The sequence below is a fragment of the Leucoraja erinacea genome, chromosome 16 (genome assembly GCF_028641065.1).
Source record: "Leucoraja erinacea ecotype New England chromosome 16, Leri_hhj_1, whole genome shotgun sequence".
Taxonomy (NCBI): Eukaryota; Metazoa; Chordata; class Chondrichthyes; order Rajiformes; family Rajidae; genus Leucoraja; species Leucoraja erinaceus.
The window spans coordinates 24,173,068-24,187,194 of NC_073392.1; the positions used below are offsets into that span (position 1 = coordinate 24,173,068).

The 14,127-nt window shown below is 52.3% G+C and overlaps 3 protein-coding genes across 3 annotated transcripts in view; 1 reads left to right on the forward strand and 2 right to left on the reverse strand.

Annotated features, from left to right (window-relative positions):
- The window catches only part of LOC129704630 (6-phosphofructo-2-kinase/fructose-2,6-bisphosphatase 4-like), a 56,099-nt gene extending 54,735 nt beyond the window's left edge, over positions 1–1,364 (reverse strand). The window contains 1 exon segment of the mRNA XM_055647885.1: positions 1,237–1,364. The gene's annotated coding sequence lies outside the window, so the exon portion shown is untranslated.
- Positions 1,365–5,261: 3,897 nt separating this feature from the next.
- LOC129704632 (actin nucleation-promoting factor WASL-like) lies at positions 5,262–10,520 on the reverse strand. Its single transcript, XM_055647887.1, has 7 exons — positions 10,446–10,520; positions 10,004–10,109; positions 8,916–8,958; positions 8,186–8,339; positions 6,450–6,892; positions 5,908–6,007; positions 5,262–5,594 (listed from the first exon to the last, which is right to left on the reverse strand). Exons 1-7 carry the CDS (start codon positions 10,480–10,482, stop codon positions 5,551–5,553), a joined length of 927 nt encoding a protein of 308 aa, XP_055503862.1. The 5' UTR covers positions 10,483–10,520; the 3' UTR covers positions 5,262–5,550.
- Positions 10,521–11,386: 866 nt separating this feature from the next.
- On the forward strand, positions 11,387–14,127 carry LOC129704631 (hyaluronidase-like). Its single transcript, XM_055647886.1, has 3 exons — positions 11,387–12,830; positions 13,373–13,462; positions 13,696–14,127. The coding sequence occupies exons 1-3, from the start codon at positions 11,868–11,870 to the stop codon at positions 14,086–14,088; spliced, it is 1,446 nt and encodes a 481-aa protein (XP_055503861.1). The 5' UTR covers positions 11,387–11,867; the 3' UTR covers positions 14,089–14,127.

The window sequence follows — 14,127 nt, forward strand, 5'->3', positions numbered from 1 at the left end:
TACCTAAGTATTCCAAATGCCTTCTTCATTACCCTATGATCCTGTCAGGGAGCGATGGACGTACCCCAAGGTTTATCTGCACATCGATTCTTTCTATATATAATTCCAGAATTTGACTGCTATGGCAATCAGTACACATGGGACGCACCCCCCCAGTGAGGGTCAGTGTGTGTGTGTGGGACACATCCTCCAGTGAGGGTCAGTGTGTGTGGGACCGATCCCCCAGTGAGGGTCAGTGTGTGTGTGTGTGTGTGTGTGTGTGTGTGTGTGTGTGTGTGTGTGTGTGTGTGTGTGTGTGGGACCTGTCACACAGTGAGGGTCAGTGTGTTTGTGGGACCCGTCACTCAGTGATGGTCAGTGTGTGTGGGGCCATCCACCAGTGAGAGTCATTAGATCATGTCATAGGAACAGAATTAGGCCATTTGACCCATCACGTCTACTCCCCCATTCAATCATGGCTGATCACCTGACCCTCTCAACCCCTTTTCTCCTGTCTTCTCCCCATAACCCTTGACAACCTTACGAATCAAGAATCTGTCAATCTCTGCCTTAAAAATACCCATTGACTTCCACAACTGTCTGTAAAAATGAATTCCACAGATTCACCACCTTCTAACTAAAAAAAATCCTCATTGTCTTTCTAAAGGCACATCATTTTCCTCCTTGCCTTTCGAAAGGTATATCATTTTATTCAGTGGCTGTGCCCTCTGGTCCTAGACTTCCCCACTAATGGAAGCATCCTATCCACATAACAGTCTATCCACACCGTGTACTATTCGGTACGTTTCAATGGAGTCTCCCCTCATCCTTCTCAACTCCAGTAAGTACAGGTCCAGTGCTGTCAAACAGTCATCATACGATAACCCAATCATCCCCAGGATCAGTGTTTGTGCGGAAGGGAGGTGGGTGGGAGCGGACGGCCTGCCCCCAGTTGTGTGGGTGTGTTTGTGTGTGAGAGAACGACCCGTCCCACAGTGAGGGTCAGTGTGTGTCTGTGTGTGAGAACGGCCCGTCCCACAGTGAGGGTCAGTGTGTGTGTGAGAGAGAACGACCCGTCCCACAGTGAGGTCAGTGTGTGTGTGTGTGTGTCCCGTCCCCCGAGTGGCGGCTGCTTCGGGCCTACGGCTTGGCCTGGGCAGGTGGGCGGCCCGGAGACCGGCGCTCCGTGCTACTCCCGGCGGGCGGGCGAACGGACTGCGGGCGCGGGGTCGCTCCGTTTCTGGCCGCGCCTCTTACCTGGACCTCGGACGACTGCACCTCCCGCATCCCCGGGAGCTGAGGTGACCATCGGCCGGGCGTCGGGCGCCGCCCCTCTCCACCCTGGCGCCCGGGCCCGCCCTCACAGACCCCGCCTACTCGTCACCGAGCCCCTCCTTACGTCACATAGCCACGCCCCCACCCGGGCCCGCCCGCACAGACCCCGCCTATTCGTCACCGAGCCCCTTCTTACGTCACATAGCCCGCCCACACAGACCTCGCTTACTCGTCACCGAGCCCCTCCTTACGTCACATAGCCCCGCCCCTCCCCGGGCCCGCCCGCACAGACCCCGCCTACTCGTCATCGAGCCCGCCTATTGCGTCACATAGCCCCGCCCCCTCTGCGCCCCACAGACCCCGCCTACTCGTTACCGAGCCCACCCATTGCGTCACATCTCCCCGCCAGCACAGATCCCACCCCTCCGTCACTCGGTCCCGCCACCGCGTCATCGAACCCCGCCCACAGAGCCCGGCGCCGCCCACACAGACCCCGCCCATTCGTCACGGAGCTCCGCCTTCGCCACCTGGCTCCGCCTCGTCCCGCCAACACAAGCAGCATCTCTGGACAGAAGGAATGGGCGACGTTGCGCATCGAGACCCTTCTTGACTGAGAGTCACGGGAGAGGGGGACACAGAGATATGGAAGGGTAAGGTGTGAAGACGAGAGGTAGGGGACTGTACATAGCAATGTTACAAGTCTGCAATTTATCCCATCAGATAAAGCATAAAAATAAGTTTAATTTGACACCTAATTCACTTTCATATCTCAAGTAATAAAAAAGTTATGGCCATTTTCATACTCAGAAATTAGCATCTTGTTCCCTATTGATTTTCTATGGACATAACAAAAAAGCTGTGATCATGGACAGTCAAAAGGCCGTAGCCTTCTTAAAAATTAAGAGAACTGAATGAAATTTTCAGTTATCATAGATTGAACCATTCTGAAACAAATATAAAATAATCTTACTTGGATGACCTGAAATTAAAGCATATAATTAGTTAGTTACCCAATTGTAGCTAATTTCAAACTTCAATTACTAGATCTAAACATCTATCCATTTCTTAATAAATGATTAACATTTTTTAATAGCCTAAGTGTCCAAATAATATTCACAAATAATTCACAATAAAACATGATTTTTAAATCTCATTTACATTAATTTATAGGCCAAATGGAAGGAATTTAGTGTTCAATTGCAGTAAATTAAAGTCCATTTTAAATCGGCTTTCTAGTGGGATCCTGTGAACACGCTGGTTTAGAACCTTCACATTGCGCTGGATTTGTGCCCTCAAATGCCCAGAAAAATACTGCGGGATATAAAGAGCCCAAAATGAGCTACTCGCTATAGTAAACTTTATATACAGGGTTCTTAAGAAGCCCCTTTTAATGTAAAAATAAGGTACATACCTTTAATTGTTTGCTTTATAAAACCCTGGGGCTGCGAGAGGTTGCGGGTTGAGAGAGTGATTTTTAAAGTACTATAACTATTATACAAGGCTTTCAGCGATTTTTCGTTAATGATTTACTAGGCTAAACATCTTCGATTGCAACAACCTAGTAAAAATCGCATTTTAAACCTGCCCCCTCTAAACAGCGCCAAAATCGCACACACGGGGTGGGGCAGATTCTCAACCATGATTCAGGTAGGTTTTGTAACATACCTACTGTACAGTAGGAAAATGTAGAATAGATCATTGTTATCAAGGGGAAGGTGACTATGAGGCACACAATGTCCGACTTCGGAGAACTAGGATGGGGAAATGTCACCCATTCCTTCTCTCCAGAGATGCTGCCTGTCCCGTTAAATTACTCCAGCATGTTGTGTCTATTCACCGACTGGACAGCTTCTCTCTGCCTGGTCTGACAGCTGCCTGACCATCCACTTGACCATTCCATCGACAGAAGATGCCGGAAACATTCAGGGTCTGGCTATATCAGCTGCTGCTCGACCTGAAAATATTTCCAGCATCTGTTCTGTTTCGGATTTCCAGCATCTGCAGTCATTGATTTCCAGGTGATTCTCCTGCCTGTGATAGTCCTGGATGAGTTTGGTTTCAATGGGGCTCCTTATTCCTACCGTGTCCCACCAGCTGCCTCATTCAGTGGGCCATCTTCCGTAATTTCCCCCATGTCCAACAGGATTCCAGCACAGGACAAACTCTCCCCCTTGAGCAAGGAACCACTCAGTCCGTCAGTCTGTTTCCTTCTGTCTCCACCAACTCTTCACTGCATATTCCCGTGCAGCAGCAAGTGATGCACCCCTGTCCTTATTCCTCCCTTCCCACTGACCAGTGAGATGAGATGGAATTTCTTTAGTCAGAGGAATTCTTTGCCACAGAAGGCTGTGCATAGATATAGTTAATAGATTTTTTTTTAAATCTTGATTAGTACGGGTTAAGGGGAGAAGGCGGGGGAATGGGGTTTGGAGGGAGAGATAGATCAGACATGGTTGAATAGTGGGGCAGACTTGATGGGCTGAATCGCTTAATTCTGCTCCGATCACTTATGACCTGATGACCAGGATCCAAAACAGTATTTTCTGGTGAAGCAGTGACTCTCTGACACTCCTCTTAATCTAGTGCAGTGTTCACTCTGCGCTCTCTGGTGTTCACTCCACTCAATGCTCACAGTCTGTGCTCCCTAGTGTTCATGTCCACTCACTGGTCACAGTCTAGGGTCTCCAGTGCTCATACTCCACTCACTATTCACAGTCTGGGCTCCTCCGTCTGCAGATGGGGTGGCTGCTCTGGGTTCAGTTTTCCGGAATGACCCAGAGTGTCCAGTTGTCTATCACTTGACCTATCTGTCTGCTCTTTTGCTCCATCAAGTGAAGTCTCAGGAAAGATAATCTGTTCTGATTGAGCACAATGCAGAACAGATTCTTAATACCAAGTTTAACCGGGCCTTGTTTCAATTTATCTTCATCATTTTGTTGAAAAAACTGTTGGTTTTTAAAGTGATTGTCTGAAGATGAGTCTGGACCCGAAACGTCACCTATTCCTTTTTTCCAGTGATGCTGCCTGACCCATTGAGTTAATCCAGAGTTGCTGCCTGCTGCGCTGAGGTACTCCAGCACTTTATCATTAGTACCTTGAGAACTTCCCCCGCCTGATGTAGGATGCCTGGCCTGAAGTAACAACTGTTTCTCTTCCTGTCGATGTTACCCAACCCGAGCACTGCCAGTGTTCTGTCTTTGCACAGAACAAAAATGGACCATGCAGGGTGATGTTACTACATGAGAAGTGGCACTTACTACCCTGATGAGAGTGGAGATGGAGTATGATGGATTCAGCGGCCAGAGGTTTATGACAAATGCAACAGGGGTCCATGCAATGGGGTCGGGGAGAAGGGGTGTGGCAGCATTCAGACAATGGAGCGATGCAGTGTTGTCAGGTCAGGATGATGGGTGATTGGGTGAAATGTGCGGCTGATGTTTCTGTGCAGTGGTTGGGCCGGGCACTAGCGTGGCATGAATTCTATTTGCTACTACATGGGTGAAAAAGGGTTGAGGGCAGAGCAGTATACAAGTTAAAGGCATAGAAGCAGAATTAGCCCATTCAGCTCAAGAGATAACTCCACCATTCAATCATAGCTGACCTATCGTTCCCTCTCAACCCTATTCTCCTGCCTTCTCCCTATAACCCCCGACACCCTTACAAATCAAGAACCTATTAATCTCCACTTCAAAAATACCCAAATGACTTGACCCCCATTGCCATCTGTGCCAATGAATTCCACAGATTCACCACCCTCTGGCTAAACAAATTCCTCCATCTCCTTTCTCAAAGTAAGTCCTATTTTGAGTTTATGGCCTCTGGTCCTCGAGTCTTCCAGGAGTGGAAACATCCTCCACGTCCACTCTATCCAGGCCTTTCAATATTTGGTAAGTCAACCCTCACGATCCCCCCCCCCCCCCCCTCCCCCCCCAACTTGCCCCAAGTGTACTAATTCCATCTGCCCACTCTTACCCATTACAGTTCAGGCAAGAATCAGTCCAGCATCTCAGACCATACATTTTATTTAGAAATATCACATTTAAAATTCAGTTTTAACTCAACGAGTGAATGAGAGTTGAACTGGCACTCCATACTGGGTGGGCAATTCTGCCAGTCCCAGGAAGACTCCACCCCCCACCCCCAAGGCAGAAACAGCCCCAGGCATGAGGGGGGTGGGGGATATACTAAAATAGTAAAAAACAATTGACAGTAGACACAGGAACACATGGGAGGGAAGGCAGGAGGGAGCTCTGGGCAGCGCTGTGGGTCTGGGGACCCACGACTCAGGGGAAGGACTCACCCTTCCCATTCTTCATCAAAGCCTCCATTCTCATCATCACCTACAACACAAACAGAGTCTGGTCACTGGAATCCACACTCCACCCCGCTAATCCCTCCACCCTGCCTGCTCTCCCAGCTCCACCAGTCCAGCCCAAGCCCACCATTCCCCCTACCCAGCCTCCCTCACTCTCCCCAACCCAGGCCCCTCTCCCACAAAAGGCCCCCTCTTACCCTACCTATTCCATCATCAACTTCCCATCTCCACCATCACTCCCTCTGCTGCTTCTCCCCCCCCCCCCCCTTCCATAGAGGTCCAGTTGGGGGGAATGGCGGAGGGGCAGGGCTGGACCATTGCCCTCAAGCCTCGCTCACCAGACGACCGTAGGGCACGGCTCCTCCTCTGTATCAGTTGCCAGAGTTCCGCTGCAAGGTCGTGGGGCTGGACGGGAGCCAGCTGGGGCCGATCAGACACCTGTGGGACATTAATGGCAGCATCAGCACTGGCCTGGGTCCAGCACCACATGACTCGACTAAAGCCAATTATCTCCACATGCTACATCACCAGCCGAGCGGCAGGATTACCAGGACGCAAAGTAGCTTTTTATTCATGGAAACATAGAAAATAGGTGCAGGAGTAGGCCATTCGGCCCTTCGAGCCAGCACCACCATTCAATATGATCATGGTTGATCATCCAAAATCAGTACCCCGTTCCTGCTTTCCCCCATATCCCTTTATTCCATTAGCCCTATGAGCTAAATCTAACTCTCTCTTGGCATCTAATTCTTCTACACGCCCCCCCCCCCACCCCCCCTCCCTCCCTGGCCCCCAATCCTCCCTCTCCGGCCCAGCCTCCCCCACGCCCCCAGCTGCCGACCCTCGCTCTCTGGAGATGGCTGTCCCGTTAAACACTCACCGACCTCAGGACACAGCCCTGCCGGATCTGGAGCAGCAGCAGATCCCACCCTCCGACAACCAGCATTGACTTCCTCGGCTCCACCTTCCTCAGCCGGACTCCTCTCCTGATCCCTTCAAGCAGCAGATGAGGAAGGGGAGGGGGAGGGGGTAGGGGAGCCCAAACTAGTTCAGGAGATGTTGAGGCTCTGAATGCTGGTGGTGGGTGAGGGCGAGAGGGAAGGTGTGCGAGTGGAAAGGAGGTGGGGTTAAGGGCAGGCTTCCCCTTGTGGCAAGATCCTAGACCCTCCAATTGGGTAGGGGACAGAGGGAGGCCTGAGGAACCTTGATCAGGGGGCATGTGCTGGGCAGAGCGGGTGGCATCAGGGGGCATTGGCCTGGCAGAAGGGGTGCAATGGTGAGGTGACAGAGGATGAAGGCTCAAAGCACAATGCTGACTGGAAACTGAAAAAGAGAAGAGTTTAGATTCAGCACAATACCAGAAGGACCTCTTTGCTCCTATACTCAACTCCTCTTGTTATGAAGGCCAACATGCCATTCGCTTTCTTCACTGCCTGCTGTAACTGCATGCTTACTTTCATTGACTGAACAAGGACCCCCAGATCCCGTTGTACTTCCCCTTTTCCCAACTTGACACCATTTAGATAATAATCTGCCTTCCTGTTTTTGCTACCAAAGTGGATAAGCTCACATTTATCCACATTAAACTGCATCTGCCATGCATCTGCCCACTCACACAACCTGTCCAAGTCATCCTCCTCACAGTTCACACTGCCACCCAGCTTTGTGTCATCTGCAAATTTGCTAATGTTACTGAATCCCTTCCTCTAAATCATTGATGTATATTGTAAATAGTTGCAGCCCCAGCACCGTGCCTTGCAGTATCCCTGCCATTCTGGAAGGGACCCGTTAATCCCTACTCTTTGTTTCCTGTCTTCCAACCAATTTTCTGTCCATGTCAGCACTCTACCCCCAATACCATGTGCCCTAATTTTGCCCACTAACCTCCTATGTGGGACCTTATCAAAAATGACCTCACCGACTGCACTGGGCTGAGGGGCTGCAACAGGACTGCAGTTGTGGTCTTACTTCAACAACAGACGTACTGACAAAGGGGGTGCAGTGATAATCCACTTTGGCCATTCCTGAGATAGCAGGCTTGCTGAGGATGGATGGACTGGGCACTTGGACTGCCAGAGTTTAAAAAGGGAGGAGATTGTTGAAACATACAGCACTTCAGGCTGGGGAGTTGAGAATCAGAGGATGCTGCCTCAGGTGGGGAGGATAAATGTCTTCACTGACAAAGTGAATCATTGGAACATTGCTCTGTGAAGGCTGGCATCAACTTCATTCTAAACCAGCGTCACTGTGTTTTTGGCAACAGGGCAAGCCCCAGGATAAGGGCATAGGTCACGGAAAGGATGTGGAGGTGGAAGATTAGTCATGACCTGGACAAATGGCAGAGCAAACCTGAAGAGCCTGGTATCCTGCCCTGAAGTTTTCACTACAGAATACACTGACAGTACTCACAAATGTCTACAAACTCACCACCTGGACCTCGACTGTAGTCAAGGGCAACAGGCACAAGTGAGCAGTAACTGAACGATACACAACTCCCTGGCCGCAGACCATTGTTGTTCTGGGACCAAGTCCTGGACCTCCCTCCCCATTCACCAGTGCCTCCGTCTGGTCACCACCACCACCACCCCGCCGCACAAACCAGCCGTCTCTTTATACCTGTCTGTTTGGCTGCATGCCTTGCAGCATCGGTGCCTCTTTTCCCTTTAATCACTCGATAATTCCGCGGAGAAGTTTGAGACTTCTGCGAATAATCAGCATTGATCCCGGCCTCTCGAAATGGTGTGATCAAATCAGGTGCTAAGCACTTGGCCTAATATCAGAGAGTGACACTGAGCATTGTACTCAAACCTCCATACTCGCAGCAGTCTACACCCTCCAAAGCAAAAACACTTCCCATCCCCTCAGAGAACACTCCCTGATTTGCTCATCCTTTCCCACCCAACCCATCCCCTCCCTTAGTACTTTTCCCTGCAACCATAAGAGATGTAACACCTATCTTGACATCCCCTTCCAGGACCCCAACTATCCTTCCAGGTGAGACAGAGGTTCACCTGCACCTTTTCCAACCTCATCTACTGCATCGAGAGTTCCCAATGTAGTCTCCGTTACATCGGCAAGACCTAGCACAGACTCAGTGACCGTTTTGCCAAACATTTGTGCTTGGTCTACCAAGGCCTGTTGGTTGCTACCAAATGACACCTCTTCCCATTTTGATCTTCTTGTCCAGGGCCTCTTCCATTCACAGAGTGATGCCACACAAGCAAGCTGGAGGGACAGCAACCCCCCCCCCCCCCCCCCCCCCCCCCCCCCCCCCCCCCAACCCCAGCACAGCCAGCCCCTCAGCCACCCAACCTCCTCAGGGAGATCATACACCCACCACACTCACTGTGAATCCAGTCTCAGGGTCCCAGGCCACATGACTGACGTGCCTGAGGAGAGATAAACTGATTAATGTCTAAACCACAGCCCCCAGGATAGTTGCTGTCTGACCCCACACAGCAGGGAACCGCCCTTATCAGAGACACCCACCACCCTGGCCACACTCTCATGTCGCTGCTACCATCGAGATGACGTTACATGAGCTGGAAAACCGTGACCTCCAGGTTCAAGAACAGCTTCTTAGCATCCATCAGGCTCTTAAAGACTGCACAATTTATTGTATCATTGATTACGTCCTGTGTGTTACTGTATTTATGGGCATGTTAAGCTGCAGCAAGTAACAATCTCACTGTCACACTCAACCCTCTTGACATTCTGAAGCCAAAGTGTAAGGGAGATGAAAGGAACTGCAGATGTAGCTTCACAAATAAAAGACAAAGGTGACATTTTGGGTTGGGACATTGTGTGCGTCTCTGTCTCTGTCTCGTCTGAAGAAGGGTCCCCACCAGCAACATCACCTGTCCATGTTCTCCAGAGATTTTGCCTATCCCATTAAGTTACTCCACCACTGTCTTTTTTTTTTGGAGTAGTGTTAACTTTGTGATTAAAGTCATTGACTACCTGGAGAATGGGTTTCGAACAACTGAGGGAACAGAGAGGAGAGGGAGAGAGTATCAATACCGCTCCCTTGGGCCAAGAGAAGTGATATACAAACGCAGAGCGGGATTGCCTGCAAGAGCGTTGTCGATGAACCAGTGTTTACCCTGTTTACCAGTGCTCCCAGGTTTACACTGTGAAACAAACGTCTAGTCACTGGCCGTTTCATAAAGTCTCCAGACTCGTTTCATCAGCAGGATGAGCCAAGGCCGAGAAACAGCACAGAAATAGGCCGCTCAGCCCACCGCGACGGTACTGACCAAACCACACGGTAACACGTGCTCTATCCCGTGCGGGACCCAGCGCTCCCATTGCACCGATAGAATCTCGATCTTCCCTCTACGCCCAACCCTCCCACCCAACACCACCCCGCCTAACCCTCGCACCCCCGCCCAACCCTCACCACCCCCCACCACCATACCCCGCCCCGCCGCTCACTGGAATCCACTGGGCGCTCCGATTTCCAACTTGGAGACTGAGGCACGGCGCCGAGCCGAGCGACGCCTGGAGGCGTCAGAGTCAGGAGAGCCCCTGGAGCTGGACACTACAACAGAGACAGTGGTCAATACAACCAGCCCGGAGGCACCGACAGAATGCCGCCACTCCCGCACCGGACTTCCAACCCACAGGAGACTGGGCACCACACCCCACACCGGGCCTGGAAAGACCGCTCCCCACTCCTCCCACTCACAGCGGCCAAGGCTCCCACCCAACACCTCCCATCACCGGGGCCCAGAGCCCGTACGGGAGCCTCGCGTACCACCGCTGTCCCCAGTGGACCCTCCCCGGGGGCCCTGCCCATGCCCACACTGCAGCCCACCCTCACTCCCAATACTCTTTCCCCACCCCCTCTCTTCCCCAACTCCCCCTAGGCCGCTACCATAACGGGCGAGCGCTTTGGCGAGAGCAATCTTCATCCCTCCCCGCTGGCCTAATGCTGCGCAGTTCAAAATTCCCACCTAAATCACATGGCACCCAGTCACTGATGACGTAGTGTCGACCAGCCAATCACTGACGACGTGGCATAGATCAGCCAATCATTAGTGAGGTAGCATCAACCATCCAATCACTGATGACACACCAGGTCAGGCAGCATTTGTGACCAACATCCAGTTGCAACGTTTCGGGTTGGACCCTTCAGTCAGACTCGCCCAGACCTGAGTTTATTGTCACATGTGCAACCACCATCTGCAATTTCTTGTATCTTCTGGTGATTCAGCATTTACGAATCAGATCAAAGGAGCAGGCCCTTCTGCTCTCAATGTCGGTGCCCAACATATTGCCAAGACCAACTCTTATCTATCATCTACACATGCTCCCTATACCTCCATTCCCAGCAGATCAATCTAAAAGTCCCTTAAACATAGAAAATGGTTGCAGGAGTAGGCCATTCGGCCCTTCGAGCCTGCACCGCTATTCAATATGATCATGCCTGATCATTCACTCAGTATCCTGTACCTGCCTTCTCTCCATACCCCCTAACTCCCTCTTAAATATAGCCTGTGAACTGGCCTCAACTACCTTCTGTGGCAGAGAATTCCAGAGATTCACCACTCTCTGCGTGAAAAATGTTTTTCTCATCTCGGTCCTAAACGATTTCCCCTTATCCTTAAACTGTGACCCCTTGTTCTGGACTTCCCCAACATCGGGAACAATCTTCCTGCCTCTAGCCCGTCCAACACTTTAAGAATTGTGTAACCACTATCACACCACTATCTGCCTCCATCACCACCCCTGGTACCACGTACCAGCCCCCCGCCACACTGTGTAAAAAACCTTGCCCCGCACATTTCCTTTATACTTTGCCCATCTCACCTTAAAGCTATGTTCTCTAGTCTTTGGCATTATACCCTATGATCACATGATCACATCCAATGCAGTGCTCGCTGGAAGGCCCGAATGGCCTACTCCTGCACATATTGTCTATGTAAAGACCACTCACATGCCGGTCATTCTTTCTTCTTCCTTTTGGTGGAAGATACAGAAGCTTGAAAACACGTACAACCACATTCAGGAGCAGCCTCTTCCTCGCTGCTGTCAGACTCGTGAATGGGCCACTCGTAAACTAACAATGTATTCCGAATCTTCCAATCCTCCTCATTCCGACACTTGCACGTTATTATCTGCACTTTGCACGTGTAACACTATTTTCTGCACCCAGGTATTTTTCTCTTTGCGCTACCTGGTGTCGACGGGTATGTCATGATTGTATTATTTGACCATATCACGTATCAACATTGTTGGCTGTGGTGAACATGACATAACTAACAAGGTGGCCAGGGCGCAGCTTGTCAATTGACCGATGGCCTGGACGTGGTGTGACCCAGGGCGGCTGCCCGCACCCTACCCCGTCTATGCCGCTCTCTGTTTGCTGTCGCTCACCTCCGTGGGCCAGGACCTATCCCGCAAACCGACCACCCCGCCGCTAGTGGAAGGGCAGCCCTTCCAGGTCTACTGGAACGTGCCCACGTCGCACTGCAGCACCCACAGAGGCGTCGACCTGCACTTGGACGACTTTGGTATTGTAACCAATAGAAATGAGAGGTTTCTTGGAGAGAAACTCACGATATTTTATTCTACGCGGTTGGGAATTTATCCAACTTATCATAGCGGGGATCCCGAAAATGGGGGGCTCCCCCAGAACATGAGCCTGGAGGAACACCTGCGTCAGGCCAGGATAGACATCGACAACTTTTTAGTCACGGACTACCAGGGGTTGGCGGTGATAGACTGGGAGGATTGGCGCCCCCTGTACGCAAGGAACTGGGGCTCCAAGAGAGTCTACCAGACAAAATCACAGGAGCTTGTCCGGGGGAGGAACCCCGATTGGAACCAAACCCATATCGAAGCTGAAGCTAAGAAGGAGTATGAGAAGGCGGCTAAAATGTACATGATGTCTTCCCTGATGCTGGGCCAGTCGATGCGACCGAAGGCTTACTGGGGATTTTACCTCTTCCCGGATTGCTACAACTACCACTTCAGGGAAGAGTTCCCCACGTACGACGGCCACTGCCCAGACATCGAGATCGAGCGTAACAATGAGCTGACGTGGATGTGGACTCAGAGCTCTGCCCTCTTCCCGTCCGTCTACCTAGAGGAGAAGATCAAGTCGGAGCGCGGTGAGCGCGGCAAACTCTACGCCAGATACCGTATACGGGAAGCCGTGCGTGTGGCTTTGCTGACCAAAGGGGAATATACTCCGCCCATCTTCCTCTACTGCCGCTCCCACTTCATCGACAGCACAACCCTCACGCCCCTCAATGAGGTGAGTAGAGGCCGTGCACCTGGTCATCATTCCCTTGCAACTCCATAGCCGCTGGTCCCCCCGCCCGCTCTGACGGTCACTGAGCGGAAACGTTGACTGTGTCTCACCCACCCTCCCAACAGTTGCACCACCTACATCCAACCCGGGCATCTCTCTCTCCTTCTCTCTCCCCCTTCCTCTCTTTCCTTCTCCCCCTCTCCCTCTTCACCCCTCTCCATCCTCCACCCCCTCCATCCCTCCCTCCCTCCCTCCCTCCCTCCCTCCCTCCCTCCCTCCCTCCCTCCCTCCCTCCCTCCTTCCCTCCCTCCCTCCCTCTCTTTCTCTCCAGTCGTCTTGGTGCGGCGCAGCGCTTGAATCGTCGCGGTGTGGAAAACCGGTGCTGGGACAAGGGATTCATACGGGTCAGCATGGCCATGATGGTCCGAATGGCGTCAGGTCCCGCCCCGGCCGCTGCTGACCCCACCCCGCGGTAAGCGGGGCCTTTGGGGCGGGGAGATCCGACCCGCAGCCGCCACCTGCTCCAACTTGCAGTTCGTTTGCAGATTGATCTGGTCCGCACTCTGGGCGAGAGCGCAGCGATGGGGGTGAGTGGAGCCATTCTGTGGGGGTCCACCGACTTCTCCAGAACCACGGTAAGCGCTCCCTTACTGTCCCTCCCACAATGCGGCGCTCCCTCACTGCCCCTTCCACCGTGCGGCGCTCCCTCAGTACAGCGTAACTCGCCGTCGGGACCAAGGGGGGCTGTGGGCCTGGGCTCGGGAGGGAGGGGTGTGGGTTTGGGGGGGGGGGGGGGGGGGGGAGACGGATGACGAGGTTTCGCGGGTGATGCGGCGGTTAACTCTCCTGGTGCGCTCGGTGTTGCCAGGAAAACTGCCAGGCCGTGAAGGACCAGGTGCATAATGTGTTGGGGCCGTACATCCTGAACCTGACCGCGAGTGTACAGTTCTGCAGCCGGACGCTGTGCTCCAACCACGGCCGCTGCTACCGCCGCAACGCCGACGAGAATGTTTTCCTGCACTTGAACAGCAGGTCATTCCGCTTCGTGAAGCGCAATCGGCGCACTGACAAGGTTCGCATCAAGGGCCGGGCCAGTCTGTCGGACAGGAGGAATTACAGAGCCCACTTCCAGTGTCAGTGTTACTGGGGCTGGAACGGCACCCGATGCAGCCACCACAAAAGGTCCATCGACTCCTGCCGTGCCAAGACCTCCCCGCTCACACTTGTCCTCTTCCTGCTCCTGAGCCTTCTTCTCATATGATGGATGTAGTTCCTGTCCAAAATAAAAACAATTTCCTGA